Genomic DNA, 22754 nt, shown 5'->3' on the forward strand with positions numbered 1-22754 from the left:
CATCTTACTGGCTCATTTGAAAAACAAGCATTTTGCAACAGAAACATAACTACTCTACTCACTGTAAAAAAGCTTCTTTAGAGGAAGCTCACCTGGATAAGAAAAACGACAAAATTAGGCATTTAAAGAAATCTGAATATATTTTAAACGAATCTTGGAACTAGGTTACACAACATTCCAGGATGTTTTATTTTGATTTTCCACTGCTTGATTCACATTTTTTTCAGAGAGGCCTGGGGCAAACCAAAGCAATTTACATTGAATGCCACATACTGTCCCACTGTCCATCTACCAGACCTTGCCCTGACTGCCCAGAGATAACTGGTGGCACCAAGGAAAAGGCAGCTGCAGCCTGGGACTGGCTGCCTGCACGTTCTGCTGTGGGCTTTGCCATCAGGTGAGGTTGCCTGAAAAATAACTGCTTTCAATTTTATTTTGTTTGTACTGCACCTTTCCTCAAGTCTCTCTGCTGTGACAAGGTAGGGAAGGCACGTAGCCATCAAGCCTTCTCAGGGACATTCAGGACACAGGGAAAGCACACACATCTGTAAAAACTTTATTTCAAAATCTTTTTATTCAACTGTTATTCAGCAATATACAATACAGTTTATAAACAAATGTCTTACCTTGTTTCCAATCTTCATTTAAAAATAAATATTATTGACAGTGAATATTAATTATGGTAAGATGTATCTTTTTAATGTCTCCAAAAGAAATAATTTAATTAAAAAAGAAAAAGGAAATCCAAAAAGACCTAAACACAATAATCTACTAAAAATATTTCCTTTCTTAGGAAGGGTTTGACCCAACATCTTTACATATTGTCATAAAGATAACTGCTCAACAGTTCGTGCAAAATGAAGAGTCAGAGGAAAAGTTTAGAAAAGAAAAAAATAGTACATTAAAATAGAGAAATCATAAGTGCCATGCACAGAGCAGGGCTTTACACCATAGAGTCTGGAAACTAGATGCATTATTCTATGTGGTTTACTTTCTTGTAGCATCCCCAAAAATATGTTTTTCCCCCCATGTAGAATTTATCATGCTTCTTTCAGTCTCTTTCTGTCCATCTTTAAAACGGTAGGGATTTCTTTGTAGGGGTTTTGTTTGTTATTAAATAGGTTCCTTTCTGTTTGGCTGAGGAGGAGTGAAGGGAGCAGTCCGTCAGTGGTTTACTAATAAATGTACAAGCTTATGCAGTATTAACAGGGACATGTATAGGAGTGGGTCTGTAGCATAAATAGGTCCTGTACCTAGAAAAGAAAGAGACAAGGGAGAGAAGGAGATTTGATTTTTTTTTTATCTTTTCCAATATAGAAGATTAAATGCAGAAGAGAAATATAGGAAGATTCATTTTTATCACTTCAGTGCCAGGGGTCAGAAGCTTAATTTTAATAGTAAAACAGCATCCTCAAGCTATCTAACTCAAATAGCTTTTTCCTCCCCCTCCTAAATCTGACTCCACTTAGGTCATTTCATTATGTGTTACTAATGGTATGCCTAAACTTGGCTTCAGCCAAGTTACCAGCAATTGAGATTTCTATAAATACACCATAATCTGGTATATAGTTTCTTGAGAAATGACAGGTATCAACCACCCATTACTTTAAAGGGAAATGACAAATGCTGCGTCTGTACTTCTTGATTAACACGACATGAACCCATTTCATTTGGAATGGGAACAGCAAGACCTTGACATCTTCTTTACCTTTTATAGGAAAGAGCAGAATTTTAAATTAAAAATGTGCTCAGGAGCTATAGACAAGCAGAGGTCAGGTGTGGAACACATCTGTTCCCGTCAGCGTGTCCCAAGGAGAGCGATGAGCTAACTCACGGGGCAGGACACCCGAGATTGCTCCCAGAGGCGTGGCAGCCACTCCATGCTGCAGCTGCCATCCCTGCCTCACACCCACACACACCCAGGTACTCGCCCCGTTTTTTTATTTTCCAGCGACGTGTGCTGGAAAGATGCAAAAAGGTATTTGCTGTGTGCACCGTGGTGTGGCCCCTCTCCCTGGCATGGGAGGGATGAGCTGTGGGGCCACACTCGGCCAAGAGAGCAGGACACACAGGCATGAGGCTCTGCTGTGCCAGCCCTGGGATGGCCATTGCTGTGCTGCTGGCAAGGGCAAGGGCAGGGCAAGGGAAGGGCAAGGGCAAAGGCAGCACAGCCCCATTCCCTGGAGTAGCCCCATTCCCTGGAGCAGCCCTATTCCCTGGAGCAGCTCCATTCCCTTGGAGCAGCTCCATTCCCTGGAGCATCCCTATTCCCTGGAGTAGCCCCATTCCCTGGAGCAGCCCCATTCCCTGGAGCAGCCCCGTTCCCTGGAGCAGTTCCATTCCCTGGAGCAGCCCTATTCCCTGGAGTAGCCCCATTCCCTGGAGCAGCCCCATTCCCTGGAGCAGCCCCATTCCCTGGAGCAGCCCCGTTCCCTGGAGCAGTTCCATTCCCTGGAGCATCCCTATTCCCTGGAGTAGCCCCATTCCCTGGAGCAGCCCCATTCCCTGGAGCAGCCCCGTTCCCTGGAGCAGTTCCATTCCCTTGGAGCAGCCCTATTCCCTGGAGTAGCCCCATTCCCTGGAGTAGCTCCATTCCCTTGGAGCAGCCCCATTCCCTGGAGCAGCCCCATTCCCTGGAGCAGCTCCATTCCCTGGAGCAGCTCCATTCCCTGGAGCAGCCCCGTTCCCTGGAGCATCCCCATTCCCTGGAGCAGCTCCATTCCCTGGAGCAGCTCCATTCCCTTGGAGCAGCCCTATTCCCTGGAGTAGCCCCATTCCCTGGAGTAGCTCCATTCCCTTGGAGCAGCCCCATTCCCTGGAGCAGCCCCATTCCCTGGAGCAGCTCCATTCCCTGGAGCAGCCCCATTCCCTGGAGCAGCTCCATTCCCTGGAGCAGCCCTGTTCCCTGGAGCAGCCCCGTTCTCTGAAGCAACTCCATTCCCTTGAAGCAGTCCCGTTCCCTGGAGCAGCCCCATTCCCATCACTGCTGCAGGGCAGGACACGGGTTCCTGGCACTCCCTGAGCTCGGCTCAGCCCACACAGACAAGGCCAGGCTGGGCCACAGCAGCTGCCCCTGGGGACACCAGCGTGTGCAGCTTCACCAGCACGGGATGGATGTGATGGATGTGGGACAAAAGCAGGAGTCCAGTGGGAATTTGCCCTGCAGCTGAAGTGCAGAGGGGCACCTGGGAAGAGGCCTCCTCTGCTGAACACCCAACCTACAGGAGCGACCAATGCCCAAAACACTGAGTGCCACCCAGACTGCGAGAGACACTTTGCAAAGCATGAAAACTTTAAAAATAAGTTTTCTGTATCTCTGGAAAAGTAATCAGGGCACTTCTGTTTATGAAACTCACTTCAGGCACCATAATGTGAATACTTTAGTCTTGGTCTCTAGGACATGTGAGTGTCTCCCAGCTGTGCATGATCAAAGGAAATGCCTCAAACAGTGCCTGAGCAAAGCACTGCTCTTGGGCTCGCTGCTCCAGCTGCCTCATAATCTATACACACCTCACCAGCAATGCTGGAGCACGATTACCCAGCATCAAAAATAGTACACAGCAATGTGGTGTGCAATTGAGGAACTCAAGAAATGTCCCCACAGTGCTATCTCACAGACGCCCAGACTGTGTGGTGATTATTTAGTTATTAAGGCTTTAATTAAATCCCTGCATGCACAAACACATGCTCAGGACTGCCTGCACAGCAACAGCAAGGTATTAAGATGAATACAGGATTTTTGTTTTGAAAGCTGAAAAATCATTAACAAACACAATTAACTCCAGCAGCTAAAGGAGTTGCAACTCATTGCAAAGAGACACTAGAAGTGTGTGCAGGGAAGTCCTCTCTTCTTGCACATGGCACAGCTGCAAGAGGCCAGTCCAGGACAGTCCCCATGTGCTGTCACTGTCCCCTGAGCCTGGGGATGGCAGGGGCAGCCCAGCAGCAGCTCACACTCCTGGCAGCTGCACACAGCTCAGTGGTGCCAAGTTCATGCCAATTCCACACCTGCCCAGCACTTAGATATTTATTATGATCAAACCTGAGGGTGCTGAGAACCCATTCTTTCCCTGCTTTCAATGAACAGGGCTTGAGTCTGAGATCCTGCCAGTTGCTCAGACAGCAAGATGTGCTTTTGTGAGGGGGAATTCCCCTGGAAACACTGAGAAACTCAACCTGGAGAAATGGGCTCTTGAATCTCAAGTGTCCTTACAGCTATGGTGCTGAAGGGCTGCCAGGAACACCAGCTTAGGATCATTTCTGCTTTGAAGGGAAAGCAGAATTAGTCTCAACTCCTTGCAGCACCTGTGTGCCTACTTAGCAAAAGCATTCCTATGTTGGTTTTACCCTTATATACTAGTTTTAGTTTAAATTTCAATGCAGAACTGTGAATTCAGTAGTCCAAATTTTGTCTTTTCCTTTTGTAGAAACTACTGTTGTTTTCCACCTATATTCTCCATCTTCTCTGATGGCAGAATGTGAGTTCAGACTCTGTTAATAGGATCTCAGCAGTTAAATGAAACACATTTTTAAAAAACTATTTGAAAGCTATTTTTCTTGCTGAACACCACATACAAGCTTCTTTTTTCATACTGATTCAGTGCTGTTCTGCTCTACAACTTCAAGCAGTATTGGACACACAGAACCTCAGAATTCTTCTCCCTCTAAATATAAGCAGACCAGAAAAATAATTTCAACAACAAACTGAACTTAGTGTCCTCGATTCTGCTGTTACTGCAGTAGTGGAAGTAAAAGTAGTGACTTTTAGTTAATAAGTTGCTGCTTCTGTAGATGTAAATAAACAAATAAAATGGGCTTGAGCATGAGGATCTGGACACATGATTGACCCAGGTGTGAGAACAGAGGGTTCTTCTCCAGGCACCCTAAATCAGGAGTGCACAGTTACTTGCAAACTACAGACACTTGCGAGAAAACATTTCACTGATATTTTGAATATTCATTTGATGTTCTGCAAGCTTATTTATCACTATACAGACTTACAACTTTGCTTTTAAAATATTTATATGCTCATGGCCAAAAGGGAAAGTCTACCACCATGCAGAACAAGAACAAATTGTTCTCTTCGTGTATGGTGAATTGCTCTCTGGCATCACTCATCGTTCTTTGGGATTTATGACATAATAGTGCTTTACTGCAATTTTCTATTTAATATTTTTTTCATGCCAGAATTAATAACAGTTTGACTTAAAACAGTTCAATTGAAAACAAACATTAATTAACCAAGTGACTTGTGACACCCAGAAAAAATGGGATGATTCTTTTACAAGCTATATTTAACTAATGGTCAAAACCAACAGTTTCCAGCAGTCACCTATTTTTCTTACTAGAAAGAATCTGAAAAGTCCTTTGATGTCTCTTTCTGAGATGGTGGTAAAATGCAGTGGCCCATATAATAAAAAGCTGAAAGACATCAGTAGCCTATTTTCCTTGAAAGATGAGATAACACCTAAAATCTGACTGCCTATTGATGATGGAGCTGGGGCCCCGGCTGGCAGTGTCACGAGACATTTCTCTGTACTGCCTTTTATGCAGTGACCTGTTAGCCTTGGCCTATTTCCTTACACAACAATGCCCAATTAAAGCCCTCAAACCTGGCATTTCATTAAGAGGTGACCATATAGATTGATCTGTTCTCTCAGTCCAGAAACTATAGACTGCACTTGATACACATTCTTATTCTGCTATCTATGGAAAAAATGGAGTTTTACATGGGTTGCTAGTCAAGGATCATTACAAACAATAACCTCCTAGATGAAACAGATTCTCACTTACTGACATACATTTGGAGCATTTGCATTGAATTTAATTTCCCCAACTTCAGACCTAAGATGTTCTTAGAAGTTTTTAATTGAAATTACTAAAGTCACTATACACTTACTGAACCAAAGAGATAATAAGCTATACCTCATTAGAATTATTCCACAGTTTGAGACAAGATCTCATAAACTCTACTCTTAAGTATTCCACTCTTAAGTACTTCCAGCACAATACACACACTGCATTTTTGCTTTTTTTTAATCTTTTTTTTGCACCTAATGCCTTAAAATTCCCACTCCTCCCCAAGAGCTAATTCTCCAGGATGCTGTACAGAAGTGCATGCAGAGCCTGTGCTGATTTTAGCAGACCCTGTGAGCTCAACCCTGGAGCACTGCATGGAAGAGGAGGTATTGTTGTTCCAAGAAGCACTGGTACAACAGGAAAAACCATTGAACATGGTGTCCCCGTTGCTCCTGGCTTTTGGCTGGCTCTGGATCATCCTGCCCAGGCACAACCAGAAACAGCTCCTCAGCTGCCTTTTGGTGGAGCTAATTTCAGCAGTGGTGACTTCCCACATATTTATGAGCAACTGCATGGGATCTGCTTGCCACTGAACCTGCCTAGAAGGCATGATGACAAAATTGGTTTTCTATCCACTACCGTTTTTATTTATGATTCGCCGAGTTTTGGAACAGCTTTCTATAACTCATCTCAAGAAAATGCCTCACAGAAGTCAGCATATGTTTTTATTTCTTCACAACCATGTAGGTAGAAGCTTGTGATTCTGCTTTGTTCCTTCATCCATGACATCAAGGTTTTTAAGGTCAGGAGTAAATCTTCTCACACGGCCAGGTGAAACTACCAGCATTGCTCTCCACACCCTTGATGATAGTGCCCACATTTCACTTCTTTATCCCCACACCAGAGCCACACACAAACTCTCCAGGAAGCTGAAAGCAATTTTACTGGCCAGAAGCTTTGGCCTGAGTTTTGTAGAATTCTGTCATCATTTTAGGTATTACCAAATACACCTGAGTTCCACTGTTTCTCCACCTTCTCTCTCAAAGTATCCACTGCAATACTGAGGCCTATATTTAGAGGTGAATTGCCAAAACCCCATATTACAAGAGTTACTGAAAGCCTCCTGTCCTGGTTTTGGAAACTCTAACAGGTTTTAATATTTCAAATAAGATTCCATTTGAATTTCAAGCATTTAGCAGTCCTGAAAAGAGGACACTAAATTACACTAATTTACTTGCCCACACCTGTATCTATTTATGTGCTGGACTAAACTCACCTGAAAACAATGAGGTGAGGCAGGATTTAAGGCTTGATAACTCTACAGAAGCTGCAAACTTCCTGAATAGGTAGAGAAATAAATATGTGTATTTGAGAAAAAGCCAATTCCTTTTAGAAGCCTGGTCCTTAATTTTGATTGTTCTTGATGTGATAATTCAAAAAGTTCACCTAGGACAGAAAACTGGCGTTTTAGTGGTTTGGTGTTTTAGACTTTAGTGTTTTAACATGGTAGCAGTAAGGCTACAGATTAGAAAACAAATAAATTGGTTGGAAATGAGAGAGAAGTGTAGTCATGCAAGGAAATGATGCAGAAATAAAAGTTTGGTTCTGATAAGAAGCTAAGAGAAGAAAAATATTCCTTCTGCAGTATTGATTTTCTGAAGCACTGCAGTGCTCTGCTGGAAGTCAATGTTGAGTGCCTGTGGGACAGGACAGACACAGGCATTGGCAGAGGAGTGGGGGATGTGTTTCTTAAGATACCTGCAACTACTGAGGTGGATTTTGGTCTCAACAGAGCTCATTTTAACTGAGAATCATTAAAGCCAAATTTTCTTTAAAATGCTAGTGCTGGCAATCCCTGCCAAACATGCTCATGGTACACAGACCAGCCAAGTGCTCCCTTACCCTCTACAGAGGCTCTTCCCTCTCCTGGATCATAAGGACATCATTAGACATAAGGTACAGGATTAAATGGACAATTGATCTGACCATTCCACAGCTGCTGCAGGTCTGCAAGGCACAACACTTTTGTATTAACAGCTATCACAAACAGAGGAGTTGCTGAACTAATGCATTTGATGGATGCAGGGAAATGCTTATCTGCTATGGAGCAAGAAATACTCCTGTATTTATACAGAAATATTTCTGTTTGTTAGGTTCCCAGAGAAATATGCAGTTTCATTGCCAACACACTGGCAATAAACTATCTCCTACTAAAGTTACAAGAAATAGGGGTAACACAAAATGGGAAGGATTTTCCCTCAATATCCCCACTTCCCTTCTGTAGCAGCCAAAAGTGTTGGGAACAATCAGCACTTACCAAAGCCTCCCTCTGCTGCTTCCAACACCACGCGTGCCTGTGAACACTGTGTGCTGAGGGCAGGCAGTGCCCACAGGCAGCCCAGCAGCTGAGCCCAGGGAGCCAGGCCCTTGGGGGCTGCCCTTGGGATCTCCTCTGCCCTGCAGAGAGCCAAACAAACCACTCAACCACGCCAAATACCCACTCGGGAGAAATTAAAGAGTAACTTCCAGACAACACCAGGAGTAATTTATAATGAGCTCCAAAAGGAAACACTGCTCTAGACGGTGTCAATAGAGAAAAGAAATGCATCCTGAATGCTTAAAATGAGTAATTCATTCTATATAAATTATACAGTTCAAATACTTTCCATTGGTTTGCATTTAAATAAGCCAGTAACTTTCCTCTTTTAAGACCTGCAGCTGGTCTCTACTTTGTATTACCCTCACATAAATAGATTTCTTCTTTGGTATAAATGAGATGATGTCTCCTTGACAAACATCTTATTAAGACACTCAAACCATGCACCTATGAATTTTTTTTTAATTTCCAGAATTTTCTGCAGTTCCACGATCTAAAATTAACTTAACAAAGCCAAGAACTGTTAATTCATTCCCTGAAAGTTAAATAACGAGAGATACAAAATTCTTTGTAATGAAATTTGGTGGAAAAAGAATTCTAAACTAAAATAGAGAGAAAAATAAGTAACTGAATGAGCGGTAGCTGAGGTGGTAAATAAGCAGCCAGTTCCACACTTCCTTCTTCTGTACTATTGCGTGAGCAATTCCAGAGCATATCCATACACACAAGCAGCAAAAGCACAACTCAAACTGCCCAGAGCACAAGGCAATGAAAAATACTGGCAGCTGGTTTCAGCTACTGAGCTTTGAAGCAAGTTTGGGGTATATTCTCAGGTTTTTCATTATAAGTAGGAGGACTAAAAAGTCATATTGCAGAAAAGCAGGCAAGCTAGATATGTTCACACAATTCCATAGGAACTTTATGAAAAGACTGACAATAAGAGTGCCCTGGACTGAACCACAGGTTTCACATTCTGTAATTGATACAAGTTGTAAATATTTGCAACCCAGAAATAAAGACGATGACACTGTGGTTCTCACTTCACTGTCTTCGGAGTATTTTTGACTTGATCAGGATTACGAACAAGTTGCCAATGTAGTTGTAATTATCACTCCAATCAGAATTACTAAACTTAAGCAGATGCAAGTGCAGATTAAGGATTTTTTTTTTTTTAATAACCCTACCCTGTCCATACCTAAAGAACAGAGCTAAGTGCGTTAGCAGAATGCATGATGACACATGAAAAATGGCTGTACTGAGAGCATGTGCCTGGGGAAAAAAAAAGCAGAGCCTGTCATTTCCATAAAGAAAGGATCACCTTTTTGCTGTAAACAGTGGCATTTTGGGACTGACCCACAAAAACAGAGATCCTCCAAATTTCCAGTCATTTCCAATGACTGATATTTGCTAGATGTTAGTTAACTGAAGACTTTGCTGTGCCCTAGATGTAAGGGAGGCCAAGTTTTGCAAAATAAGGTAGCAAGGGGATATTTGACAAAACTGTGGACATGGGGCATTCCTCAATACCCTCTGTACATGTGAAATCTCCAGCTCCTCAGTGTGAGCGGAATTCAGATTAGGACGCCAATTTTAAAAATTATAAAGCAGTAAAGTAATTCTAATTATTCATTTCGATTCTAATTATTCAGAATTGGTGAGGTTGGAAAGGAGCTCTAAGATCACCAAGCCCGGCCATAAACTCAGCACCACCACACTGTCTATCACTAACCCATGTCCTCAGGTGATACATTGCCATGTCTCCTGAACCCCTCCAGCAGCACGGTAACAAAACAGGAGCAGACCATGTCCGTGAGAGACCTCCCTGTGCTCTGCCTGCTTTGGAAGTCAGAGCCTCTCCCTGCTGACACAGGGGTGTCCTGCTCGCAGCCACAGGGTGAGAGCAGAAGCTGTGGGGAGAGCTTGGGGTGCTGTGCCCTGTGAGCACAGCTCCCTCCTCCCCGTGTGAGCCTGGCACAACCTCGTGCTGGCTCACACAGACCCCTCTGCTGAGCACGGCTGCTGCTCTGCCAAACTGCTCTTCTTTCCAGCTAATAAAATTGCCTCCCAGCTGATAACAGCCTAGCAATATAAAGTGCTTGGTTGTTAGCCGCTGTTGTGACAAATAATACCATTCTGCTGACAACCCCATTTTTTCCAATACAAACCTACTTGAACTGTTTATTATTGACATATGGGACTGCTCTACCATTATCTAATTTTAAAAAACACATAGTAAACAGCAATAGTGAGCCTGACAGCATTCTTACTGCTTTAGCAAAGCTAAATCAAAATCCAAAGCAACCTCCTTTTATTGCTAGCACAGTGCTGTCAGGTTCTCTTAAGTAAAAAAGAAACACCTACACAGGACTAGTGTAAGATTCATTTCCTGGCAGAGGCTACTCCGTGTTTGCTCTCCAACCGCAGCCCACACTACTAAAAGCCTTCTCAAAACCAGTACCAGTAAGGCTGTCTGGGCATTTCTTTGTGCCACTACTGCTAAGATTTAAACTGTTAGGGACCTATATAAATCGACAGCACAGTTCAAGCATCAGTAAAGCTGCATAAAGTTTACATCAGCAAAGCTGCACCAGTATAGCAGAGGTGCGGAGTGTGTAACAATTACCGTGTCTCATAAAAGATACAAAGTTAATTGGTTCTGCAAACTAAGACTCCGTTTTGCAAAGTATCTATTGAAATCATGTACATGTATACATGTATAGTGTATATTCCTGTCCCAAATGCTGTTTGCTCATCCAAAAGCACATGCGGGTGCACTGAGCCTTTCTTCATATAAGTTTCTAATTCTCACTCACTAATGTATCAATCTGATCTAGAAATCTAGACCAATATTTGATACAGCTTCAGTATTCACTAAAAATACCTGTAATACCCCCTTCATTTAGTGTGTTCAGTAATATTTTTAGAAGATTTTTTTTACCTATAACTTAAAGATATCAAAGAAATTCAAATAATATTTTAATTTCTTCAAGGGCACTGAACAGGCTGGAGTAGAATAGGTTAGTATGGTTTTGTCCGTCCTCTGGGGAGCAAGCAAGAACCACTGAAAGGAGGTTACTCAAATAAATTGCGTTTCCACAGTACAAAAACACCCAGGCACAGCTTGTTTCTGCCCTAGATAATGAGGTGACACAGTACAGCAGTTAGTGCTTTTGTCCAGTTTGAAAATTAATCCATAATACACAGACACAAAGGAAGATATTTGACCTCACTTGTCCCCAAAGCAGTCTAATTTGCCTAGATATTAAAGTGCTAGTGATGTGTATTTAATGAGAATTCTTTTTGCATGTTTATTATCCAGTGACATTTAGGAGGTCAGCCTGATAATTCAGTTATGGCCTCCGTCCTGCTACTTTATTTAATGTAAAGGAAAATGTGATGTGACCCAGGTTGCATTTAACTACAAGTAACATCAGAATTGAGCTCATACATGGTCTCATAAAAAGCACAGGCGAAGTGGCATAGACCCTGACATCACTGAGTGGGAAAGGCAGGGAGCCTGAGCCGAGCAGCCTCGCAGACCTTCCTTTCTTGCTATTTCCTGTAATGTTCATCTATCAAACATAAACGAGCTCCACAGGCTGTGTCTCAAACTAGCAGAGAGTCATTAAAGCTCTGACAAAGGCAGGAGAGCCCTGAACTCAAACCCTCCCTCCAAAGTTCGTCAGAACCCAGCCCCAGCCCCTCCAAAGGGAGTCCCCCTGCCCAGCCCCAGCTCTGCCCAATAAATCCCTGTGCTCCTTCCCTGCTGTCTGGGAGCAGCTCCCAGGGCACAGTGAGATCCGAGTCCCCACGTGCCTCAAGGTGCCTGGCTGTGCCTGCCCTGCTCCGCTGGGCACCACGGGCACAGGGCTGCAGGGCTGGCACACGGTGCTTTGTCTCGGCCAGGCAGCCCAGGAGCAGAGCTCCTTCTGCCTCAGACATAAAAGGCTTTCAGGAGGGGAGGGACAAGCACAGAGTGAAGATTTATGTTCTTCCTTGTGATGACCACTTCATCTGTGCACAACACATGAGCCTGTGTTCCTCCTAGAGCTTCTTGTTTCACACTCCCATCTTTGTTTATTTTGTTCAAAGCTTTCACTTCTGAGCTTTGAGGCTGCAGATCAAACAAATAAAAGGGAATTTGGAAGCTGCAATGTCTGATCTACATTCTGCTCAGAAGTTAAACTAAAAATTGCCCCCGAGCCAATACACAGACACTCATTTTGGAGACCATTTGGTAGGATATAATACAGTCAATTTCCCTCCCAGGAGGTCAGGATGAAGATCCTTGTTTATTACTGCACCATCAGATGACAAAGTTAGCCTCACAACTAAGGCACTGGACTTAAATTTGGAAGGTCTGAAATTAAGTTTTCATATTTAGTTTCACAGCTGTCACACAACTCAACAAAGTCAGTTATTGTTCTTGTGTCATTTATCTATCTCAAACACTTGGACTGCAAACTTTCTGGGACAGAGATACCATGTGTTTCACTCAGCGATGCTCCTGCATCCTCCTACTCCACCCAGCAAAAACCAGGGGCACTTCCAAACAGTAACAACTGTGACAACACAGAAACAACTGTGCACACTTTCACTTGCTCACCCCCATTTTTTCCTACAGTGTAAGATTCCATTTGTGTACAAGCATTTAAACTAAACGCTCGGTATTATTTCATTTAGAACCACATGGATGACTGCTTCTCCAATAGTGTTAAAAGTGGTCTTGCCAGCAGATCCTTGTCTCCTCACAGCCCAAATCCCATTTTCTAGGCTTCCATGAAGACCACAGCACCAAGTTTTTATATGGTTGCTTAAACATCACAGATAAAATTCAGTTTAAGTAGCTAATATTTGTGGCATATTGGTCAATTTTTCAGTTATACTGGATCTATTGCCTTATATACCATAATGCTGACACAGACTTCAGGCAAATACTATTTCTGATGGTGTTTAAAACAATGGATTTTCTATTTATACCCAGTTTGTCAGATGAGACTCTCGTCTCTTTAAATAATCTCAGTAACAGACACATTTATCCTAATAAATTCATGTTTCAGTTCACTTAGAAGATGTAAAGAATCACACTTCTCCATGGTGCATGACTGGGGCAAGCAGCTGAAGTCAGCAAGAGCCCTGCAGGCACATCTCAATGTAGCATTTGATCTATAATCATGTTTATTGGAATCCAAGTACATAGAGGCCCTCTCTTACTACACTGAAAGTATTGGGAAGATTTCTATTGCCAGGAAAATAGGATTAGAGGCCAATTCATGCAGGACACTGTAGCTAGTGCCATGCCATCAGCTCTTAGGCAGAGCTCTCCAGTTTCTTAAATGAGGATGTTTCTTAATCGCTGATAGCAAATCCATTGTTCAACCACATTTCTGCTTTTATACAGAGGAAATATCCCTGTGTAAAATGAAGAGACTTAAAAATGCTAAATACTGTAAATGTATTAGACTATTCAATTATTACACACAGATTTGGTGCAAGTACTTATCTGTATGTGTTATGGAGCTCCAAATAGGATAATGAGGCATATGTATTACACTGCTATGCAGATATAACTCATACAGCAACACAAGGCTAGCTCCTGCAGTCTTAAACACCACGTGAACAAAGACTTAGTTGGATTTCTTGGCTCTACTGTGTGGACAACCAGTTACAACACTGCCTTGGGGGTGGACTCAAAACAGGGTTTCTAGTTCCCAGAAGCAAATAAAAGGGAAACCCCCCATTTCCTATAAAGCAACTGCATTCTTTATGGAGAACAACAATGACTGTACCTAGCTCTAAAGAACACCACTTTAACATACAAATGGGAAGCTCTGAAGGTCTAAGATGTCATTTTCTTTTAGCACATTTTGAAGAAAGTTCAGTGCTTATCCAACCCAATTGGCAGCACTGCAGACCCCAGTCTTCCCTTTCCTCACAAAAGCAGGTGATACTCCTGCAAGCCCTCATCACACTGACTAGCATATTAATATTTTATCCAGGTCTCTATGCAACATTCATGTCTAGGGAAGATTTCTTGCCACTACACCAAGCTGTCTCTCTGCTTCAGATCAAATCCCTGGCCCAGACAGTCTTTCTAAAGTACCCAGGAGGTGGGGACTGGGACAGCAGCAATCTGCTTCACAGAAGCAACCAAAGAGACACCTTATCATAACAAGACTCAGGCAGTTCTGGTCCAGAAGGTACCCAAATCAGGAATTTTTGAAGGTCAAGTCCCTCAGCTGCAAATCTCCAAAGCCATGCTGTGATTGATGTTCTATTGATTTGTAATTACAGGCAGATCCAAACTACCAAAGGTACAGAAATTACAACAAACCAGGGAGAAGCCTGTTATTCAGGGAGATCTTGATTCAAGCAGAGTGAAAAGGCATTATTTCTACAAGAGGACCATACCAAAATACACGATTAATTACCTCCCTCTTATGGGGACAAAAGCAGGTGCTGGTTTACACCTTATTAAGTCAGTACAGGAACAGGAACAGCCTGACTTGGCTTTCTCCAGCACTGGAGCTGCCACAGAGTGGCACTGTTCACAGAGACCAGTGTGCCCAGCAGGGAGCTCACAGCACCAGATTTTTGTTTAGCCAGTTTTGTAGCCCTCAGCATCAGTCTTCACCTGGAGACCCCCACTAGATGTTTTACAGTGTTCTGCTACCTGATTCACTGATTTAAATCATTCCATTACCTCCTGTGCTGGCCACAATGCTACCAGTTTATTTTCAGAATTTAATGCAGCCTAGAAATGATGCAGAAGTGCCATATCCCAAACCACAGACATGTAAAAAATCAGGACAGACAGCAGTTTAGCTGATCTGGGCAGGAGGTCTTGCCCTAACAGGCATATGTGACATGCTGTCTTGGCGGCACACGCTCGCATCCATCTGTTGACGTGGAACTGAGCCCGCTGCACTTCCAGCGTCCTGGTTTCAGTCCACATGCACCACATAAGCTCTGGGTTCAGCAGGCAGGGTGCACAGCACTGCAAGTCCTAAACCCAGCCTCTACTGTTTCTCACACTCATGGAGTGAAAAGGAAATATAAGAACAACCCCCAGCCCTGGGGTCCCAGGAGAAAAGCAGATATTTCCAAACAAAACATAATACATCATGAGCATTACAGTGTCTGGTTTAATTTCTTGGGGTCAGTGGATTCAGCAAAAGCAAAATAAACTTCTTTAAATGCCCACAAGCACCTTTAGTTAGACCTCAGGAATTGTCACCTTTATCTACCACTAGACAGCAATGAACAACCAGCTCAGTCTCGGGAATGATAAAGAGTAAAATCTAACTTTCACATGTATTTCTACAGAAGAAAGAAACTGAATTATTCAGAAAACAGGAAAAGGTAGTAGCCAGATAAAACACAGTACCTGCACAGCACCAGCAGGTCACAGTGACCCATATGGGAATGATTTCCACTACCGTGAGCCAAAACCTGCAACTGCTTGCCCAGAAAGTGTGAAGAGGTATCAGGAAGAAGTGTGAACTTCCCTGCGTGAAGATTATGAATCTGCGTCAGAAGAGACGCAGCAGAGAGGGGAGCTCAGGCCTTCCCTGCACAGTTAGTGGCATAAATTTTTTTCCCTTTTCCACAGATAACTTGGCAGGGACATTTGTTCAACATTAGCTAAGTGACAGTGGCTGAGAGGAGAGCCAGAGCAGCACCACACCTCTGAAGCTTGAAGCACTTTTGCAATGCAGATTTAAGACTATGTTCTTTGTCCCAGACATTCCTGTCATTGGATAAATAAGGGTTTATAACTGCCTTCTCTGGCAGACTACAACATGGTAATGTGGCATTAATAACTTAATGCAGTATTAACTGTTAGACAATCAGTATTAGCATGGTGTTTACATTTGGAAAACATTATAGAGCACTGTATCTCCAATTTTTATCCTGTAATTAATTCAGATGTGGAGCTCATTACACAGCAATTGACATTTCCCTTCTGAATCTGCATCCTGCTCTGCACAGGCCTCACATCTGCCAGGGACAACCAGCCCTGTAAGCCACTTGCTGATCTAAATCTCTGCAAATCTAAGTTCTCTGCAGCACATCCATGGTGTTTCACTCGAGGCTGCAGCTACTGTTTCAAACACTGCACCCGAAAAGCTGGAAGGGAGTTCTGAACGTGGGGCCTCCCATTGCATCTACAAAGGGATGCAGGTGCCAGCCCCGAACTCGGACCCATCGCGCCAGCCCCGTGCCCGTGTTCACTCCTGTCCAGGCGGGGCAAGGCACAGTCCCGGCCTTTGGGACAACCTAAGCGCGCTTTGTCACTTTGTCACATTGCTGAGTTTCAGCGCCGCGGCGCGTCCCCCCGGAGCGGGGTGACAGTGCCCGGCCCGCGGGCGGGCGGCAGTGCGGGGCTCGGTGCGTGCGGGAACGGGGCTCCCCCGGCCCCGCCCTACCTGACCCGTGCTGCTGGCGGAGGATGGCGGCCTGCCCGGGCGGCGGCGAGGCCGAGGAGGCGGCGGCGGCGGCCGTGGCGGCGGTGGCGGTGCTCGGGGCGGTGCCGCCCGGGGCGGGGGCCGGCGGCGGCGGCGGGCGCTTGGCGGGGCCGGGCGGCGGCGTGGGGCGGGCGGCGGGGCCGTGGCGGCGCGGGGCCGCCCCGCTCTGGATGTGCGACACCGCCTCGGCCGCCTGCACGTCGGGCGGGGCGAAGCGGGACAGGACGCGCAGCAGCGCCTGAGCCTTGTGCTCCTGCGTCTCGTCGTCGCTGTAGTCCGACACGCGGCACTGGTAGACGCCCTCGTCCTGCCGCCGCACGCCCGACAGGCGCAGCCGGTGCGAGATGTCGTTGCCCTGGACGCGGACCGTCTGCAAGAGAGGAGCGCACGGCCGGCACGGCCTCAGCGGCGGCAGCGGCCGGCCCGGCCCCGCGCCGTGCCCTCCGCTGCCGGGGCACGGAACCGCGGCTGGCTCCCCCGAGCAGCGGACACCGAGCCCCGCACCGAGCCCCGCACCTCGCCGCTGAAGCCCCACCTCGCGGGCGCTGTCCACAACCAGCCCGTCCCCATCGTTCCCACGCCACCTCCCACCTGTCACCCACCAGCGCTCTGCCACCGGCCCCCCGCGTGTTCTCTCGCCCCTCGGACGGTCCCAGGCTCGGGCAGCCCCCAGACCTCACGAACCGCCCGAACTCCCCCGGGGAAAGTGCAGCCCCGGGGTCACCCCCGCCCGCTGCAGCGAGCCGAGCCCGGCTGGTCGCAGGGTCCCCTCCCCGGGTTCAAGGAGCTCCCCCGTGTCCTCAGCACCGCGGAGAGGGGCAGCGGCACCCGGGCCGCTCCAAAGGAAAAGGAGCGTGTTTCCTGCAGGACAGCCAGAGAAGGGGGTCGCCGCAGGCGACTGGGGGTTGCAGAAGGCAAGATTCTCTTCTGATTTTCCAAAGTGGCTAAGGAAGGGCTGTAAGGCAAGCGTCACCTCCTCTGGATTTGCGAGGAATGAGACGTGGCTGCAAAACCAGCAAGAGATGCTAACAGTGTCTTGAGCCACGGCACACTGAGGAGGGGAAACGTGCCACACTCCTGCCGTGCTGCAGGAGCGCGGCTGCCACTGAGACCAGCTGCATTCGTGTGTCAGGAAGAAAGGGGGGCATGCAGTAAATCCCATATGCGTGGGAGGAGGGATGTGCACCATCTCGAGCTGCACTTACGCTGATTTTGGTTGCATCCTTATTTGCTACCTACAAGAACAGAAAAAAGGGCAATTAGATTCAGCGCTGCCAGCACATCAACAGGATGCTCATATTCCCACCCTGGTGGAAGGACAGGACATGGATAGATGCAACTTTCTCTGCTTGCCGTTCACACAGCCTGTGTGGCACAGGGCAGTTCCCCAGGTGATGGGGAAGGCAGCAAACCAGTGCTCAGCCAGGGGGACTGTTTTGATAAAGTTCCCACGCTGCCCACAGAAGCACTGCCTTCCCCAAGGGTGAGAGCAGCAGCCGAAGAAATGCTTGTTGCATGCTCTGCTGCTCACAGTCACTGACAAACACCGGGGAAGATGCTTCACCAGCAGCACAGCAGGGAAGGGCTTGAGCAGGCTGGATCCTGCATGGCTCAGGGCAGAGCTTCAGTCCTGAAACAGCCTGGGAGCAGGTATCATGCAGCAGGTTTCATATTTGGTTATGTTTTTGTCTCCAGCCAACCACTGTAAAGCTAAGTGATGCCTCAGACCTCACTGATACGCCTCTCAGGGAGACGGTCATCATTCTCCAGGCTTGCTCTGTCATCATTTATTGTAAAAGCAGCTCACAGTTTTTATATAAGGTTAAAGAAGACATTTAAATCCAAGCAATTTATTTCCCAGTCTGACAACTGACTTACACTTTCCCCAGCTAGGCGGCATCGCATTAGCTCAGTGTCTATATGCTTTGCATCTCTATTTGAGCTCTGCAGGAAAACAAGCGTGCCACAGAGAAGGGAGCTGGCACGGGCACAGAGGCTGCCGCGGGCCACCCTGCTGGCACAGAGGCCAGGGGCTGGAGAGGATGACATGTCCTGCACAGTAGGGCAACACAGCCTCGAAGTCCTGCTTCACCCCACTCCTTGTACAGCCCCGTCTGGCACCTGCAAGTTGTCTTTGCTCTGGTGGGGAGGGGCGTAGAATGAATTGGCTTATGCTGGGGAAATGCAGCTGAAGAATTTAGACTAAAGCCTACCCTCAGACCAAGAGGCTTCCTAGGGGGAGGGCAAAAGGCACGCAAGCTTTAACTCTGCTTCATGCATTTTAATTGCTGCATCTGACTGGAAACATCTTGCTGAGCTTCAGATATGGACACAAGTGTGGGTGTATACAAATAACTGTACCTTTGTAGATGCAGGCTGATACCATGTTAATGTATCAACAGAGGTGTATCCCTCGTGCCTTTCTCTGCACTATCAGTAAGCAGAGGCTCTCCCACCTTTTACAGTGATTCCCAGCTCAGTCCACAGAAGCACTGTTTTTTGCTTGTCAACACTTCATACAACAGCTTTTCTTGGGACCTCATTGCTGATTTTGCAGCGGAGCATTTATCATTTTCTGTTTACAGTCCTTAAAGCACTGATGTTTTTCCTGACATGAAGTGCATGCCCTGTACTCCTGCATTCCTCAGAGGGCCTGGGCACACTGATGCTTTCTACTGGTGGCTGGCACTGGGCAGAGGAAGCACTCTGGGAATGCTGAGTTTATTCTCATCGCCACCTAAGCATGTTGCATTTGATGAAGAGATGTATCTCCATAGCAATGTATTACCTTGCTCCTGCTGCCGGGGACACTGATGGCTAATTCGTGTGCAAGTTCTCTGGCTGGTTCTTTAAGGTACCACCACTGGATTTCCAAGGAGTAAGAGGTGGATCCGCTGGCTCGGAAAGCACAAGGCATCTCAATATCATCTCCCTCCCTAACAGTCACATCTTTGGGAACTTCAGTAAAGGTAGCTGGGAGGGGAAGATAGAGTTACAAGGGCTGGTTAACGAGAAAGATTACAAGACAAGATCAGTCCTTTTCAGTGTAGCGTGAGCTGCTTCAGCTCAAGAGCTAAGCGCTGACCGCGACACAGGTTTCCTGGAGCCCAGGGACCACAGGGTAAGCTGAGCACCCAGGACTGCGCACCCGGGGCAGGGCCGAGCCGGCTCCCGTCACCCTGCAGCCGCGGCTTCAGTGGAAAGTTTGAAGAGGACTTAAAAACCTCCTGGTCCTTCTAAGAAAGCCCTCGGCTCGATACAGGGCCAGCGGTGTCCCAGTGTCCCCTCCCGCCGAGCGGCGCGGGGACTGTCCCGGGCTGCGCGCCCGCCGCGCCCCGCTCCGTTCCGCTGCGCGCTGCCGGCAGCTGCGGCCCAACAGTGCCACCTTGTTCTGCCAGGGCCGCCCGGGCAGCTCCCTGCCCCCAGCCCCGCGCTGGGAACGCGCCGGGGAGGCCGGGCCTGCGAGCAGCGGGGCGGCTGCAGCTCGGCCGCGGACGGGCGGCCCCGCAGCCCCGACGGCCCCGCAGCCTCCCGCCAGCAAGTTGCGCCCGGAGCGGCGCATCGCCGCGGGAAGAGGCCGAAGTTCTCTACTCACCGGTCACAATGAACAGCAGAGGAGCGTTGAACACCAGGTAACAAAGGGTGCAGAACAGCCCCCGACTTTCCATCGCATCTATGTGGGCTGCGGGCGGGGACCTGGCTGGGGGCGCAGCCGGGCACGCCTCAATCCATCGCACACAGCGGGTCGGGGCAGGGCTCCTTCCCAAAAAGCCAAAGCCTCCCGGCTAACCTCGGTTTGCGGAGAAGCAAATATAAAATCCACAGCCGGCTGCTCAAACTCGCTGGCGGGTGGAAGCGACGTTTCTGGGAACGCAGCAATAAAATCGCGTCCCGCTCCTTCTCTCCACCGCGGGCGGGATTCAACTGCCCTGCGCTGCGTGGGGGCTCCCGCAGCCCGGGAGCGAGCAGGCGACGCGGGGCGCCTCTCCGAGCCCCATCCCACGGAGCGCTCCGCGCCCGGAGCTCGCCGCGCGGTCCAGCGAGGCGGCGGCGGCGGGGCCGAGCCTCCCCTGCCCTGCTGCGCCCGGGCAGCGCCCGCCGTGCGCCCGCCGCGGCCCTGCCCCTGCGCGGCGGCGCGGCGGCAGCCGAGCCCGCCTCTCCCCGCCCGGCCGCGGATCCGAGGGATCCGATGGATGCGCGGCCCCGGCCGCCGCTGCCCCGCGGGCCCGGCCCCCGCCCGCGCCCCGCACCGCCCCCCGCGCCAGGCCCCGCCCGGCGCCGCCCCGGGACCCGCGGAGCCGCTCGGGCTCGCTCGCCGCCCGGCCCGCTCCGCTCAAGCCCCGGCTGGCGCTGGAAGTACCTGCGAAGCACCTGAGCAATAAAGCCGCTGCTGTCCGCGGCATCCCCATCCCCGCCCGGGGCTCCTCCCGGGCTGCGTGCCCGCGGCGGATTGCTCGGCTGCTGTCAGGCTGCCGAACTCACTGCGTTTGTTACTTGTTAAAATACATTAAGGGGAAAAAAAAAACCCAAACAAAACCAACAACAACAAAAAAAACAAAAACAACAAAAAAAAAACCCCAAAAAACCCATAAACAACAAAAACCCCCACAACAAAACCCACTCCTATTGATTTAGAAAACAGCATCACAACGAGAAAACGTTTCCATGGATCAGCTGTTTCTCAGGCTAATATCCCAATTAAAAAATAGAAGCGTGAAAAGTCATCAGTAAAGTCATTGCAGTAAGTATAAATCATAAGCAGAATTTGATTTTTCCGGCAACTAATGTGAGGGAGCTGTATTTTAATAAATTTGAGGTACATTTCTAAAATATTCGCCCTTCTCCCCACCCTCCTGGAAATTCCATTAAAAGTCACCATGTTGTTCAGCCACAACTTTATTTAATCACTGTGATGGCCTGGAAGGTGTGTTTTAAGATGTGCAGAAAATTTCCTTTATCATTTTAATGGTTTCATTCTATACCGTAAAAAAGATGCATGATGTGTTAGCTGGATACATGAACATTTCTATGGAACAAAATATTTGGGAACATTCTCTTTTTGAATAACTAAATCAGACCAGCTTTGATCTAGTCTCTAGCTCCCCAACAACATCCATGTCCCATCAGAAAAATCTCTGGTGGAGGTTGGACCCTGCCAGCTGCTGGCTCCCTGCTAGGAAAACCCACCTTTGCAAGGTTTCCATCGGGAAGTTCCAGTAAAATTCACACAGTCCTGAAGAATACCCAAACTGCATCAAATCAATATTTCTTGCTGGAAAATTTTTTCTTCAGAGCACTTTCAGCCATTCCTACTGATCTTACTGTGACTTAAATCCTGTGACAGTCCTCAGGCAGGTCTATGACAATTTGCCTGAAGAGCAACTTGCCTTTCTCCAGATTGGTTACTGGGAGGCTAAATCCTGCCCCAGGCAGGGCCCAGTTCCCCAGGCAGGTGGAGTTAGCTCCCATCAATCATAGAAACTTATTGTAATAACTAGTAAACACCACTTAATTAAATAGTGTTATAATTGCTGACACTTTGCTTTTTCACCCAAAAGCTCAGTGTGCTTCATCCAGCATTATTTCTTTTTTCACACGTGGCCTCGGGCCACCTGTCACTGCAAGGGGGGTTTATTGTCGCTGTGCCAGTCCCCACGAAGTGCTCCACCCAGGACATGAAGAAGGCAGGGAAAGGCCATCAGGACAGACACACCTGAGGAAGTAAATCCAGCAGCCACCTTGCTCAGCAGCACAAGTCTTTCAGTCCAATCCCAGGAAAGGGTTAAGTTGGTCTTCTGCTAGAGAGGCAATTCCACAACTTTGTGCCCTCTGCACAAGGATTGATTAGAAAGCTCCTCTTGGATAAATAGGATCAAACCAAGTAATTTTTATATCAAATGACTAGTGCCAAATAATGTTTTAAACACTTTTACTAAAGTTTTTATTAAAATTGGTGCTTAAAAACTTCCTCTGAGATTGCAACATAGTGAAAATTTACAACAGCTAGGAAGGTGAAAATACCGAGTTTATGTTAAGTGAGTTTTGGTTCTTAGAGATAAAAATACGTAATAAAAATGAAAAGGAGAGGCAAATGCATAAATGCAGTAGTA

The 22754-nt window shown here is 47.2% G+C and overlaps 1 protein-coding gene across 2 annotated transcripts; it reads right to left on the reverse strand.

Moving 5' to 3' along the window:
- Window positions 1–555: 555 nt before the first annotated feature.
- On the reverse strand, window positions 556–21043 carry VSTM2B (V-set and transmembrane domain containing 2B). Of its 2 annotated transcripts, XM_021540529.2 has the most exons (6): window positions 21016–21043; window positions 20240–20508; window positions 19433–19617; window positions 17850–17879; window positions 16606–17014; window positions 556–1253 (listed from the first exon to the last, which is right to left on the reverse strand). In XM_021540529.2, exons 2-6 carry the CDS (start codon window positions 20310–20312, stop codon window positions 1165–1167), a joined length of 786 nt encoding a protein of 261 aa, XP_021396204.1. In that variant the 5' UTR covers window positions 20313–20508; window positions 21016–21043; the 3' UTR covers window positions 556–1164. The 2 variants fall into 2 exon arrangements, with proteins under 2 accessions (XP_021396204.1, XP_031361716.1); XM_031505856.2 differs by lacking the exon at window positions 21016–21043 and having other exon boundaries at window positions 20240–20697.
- Between the last annotated feature and the right edge of the window lie 1711 nt (window positions 21044–22754).

The sequence above is a fragment of the Lonchura striata genome, chromosome 13 (assembly GCF_046129695.1).
Source record: "Lonchura striata isolate bLonStr1 chromosome 13, bLonStr1.mat, whole genome shotgun sequence".
Classification (NCBI taxonomy): Eukaryota; Metazoa; Chordata; class Aves; order Passeriformes; family Estrildidae; genus Lonchura; species Lonchura striata.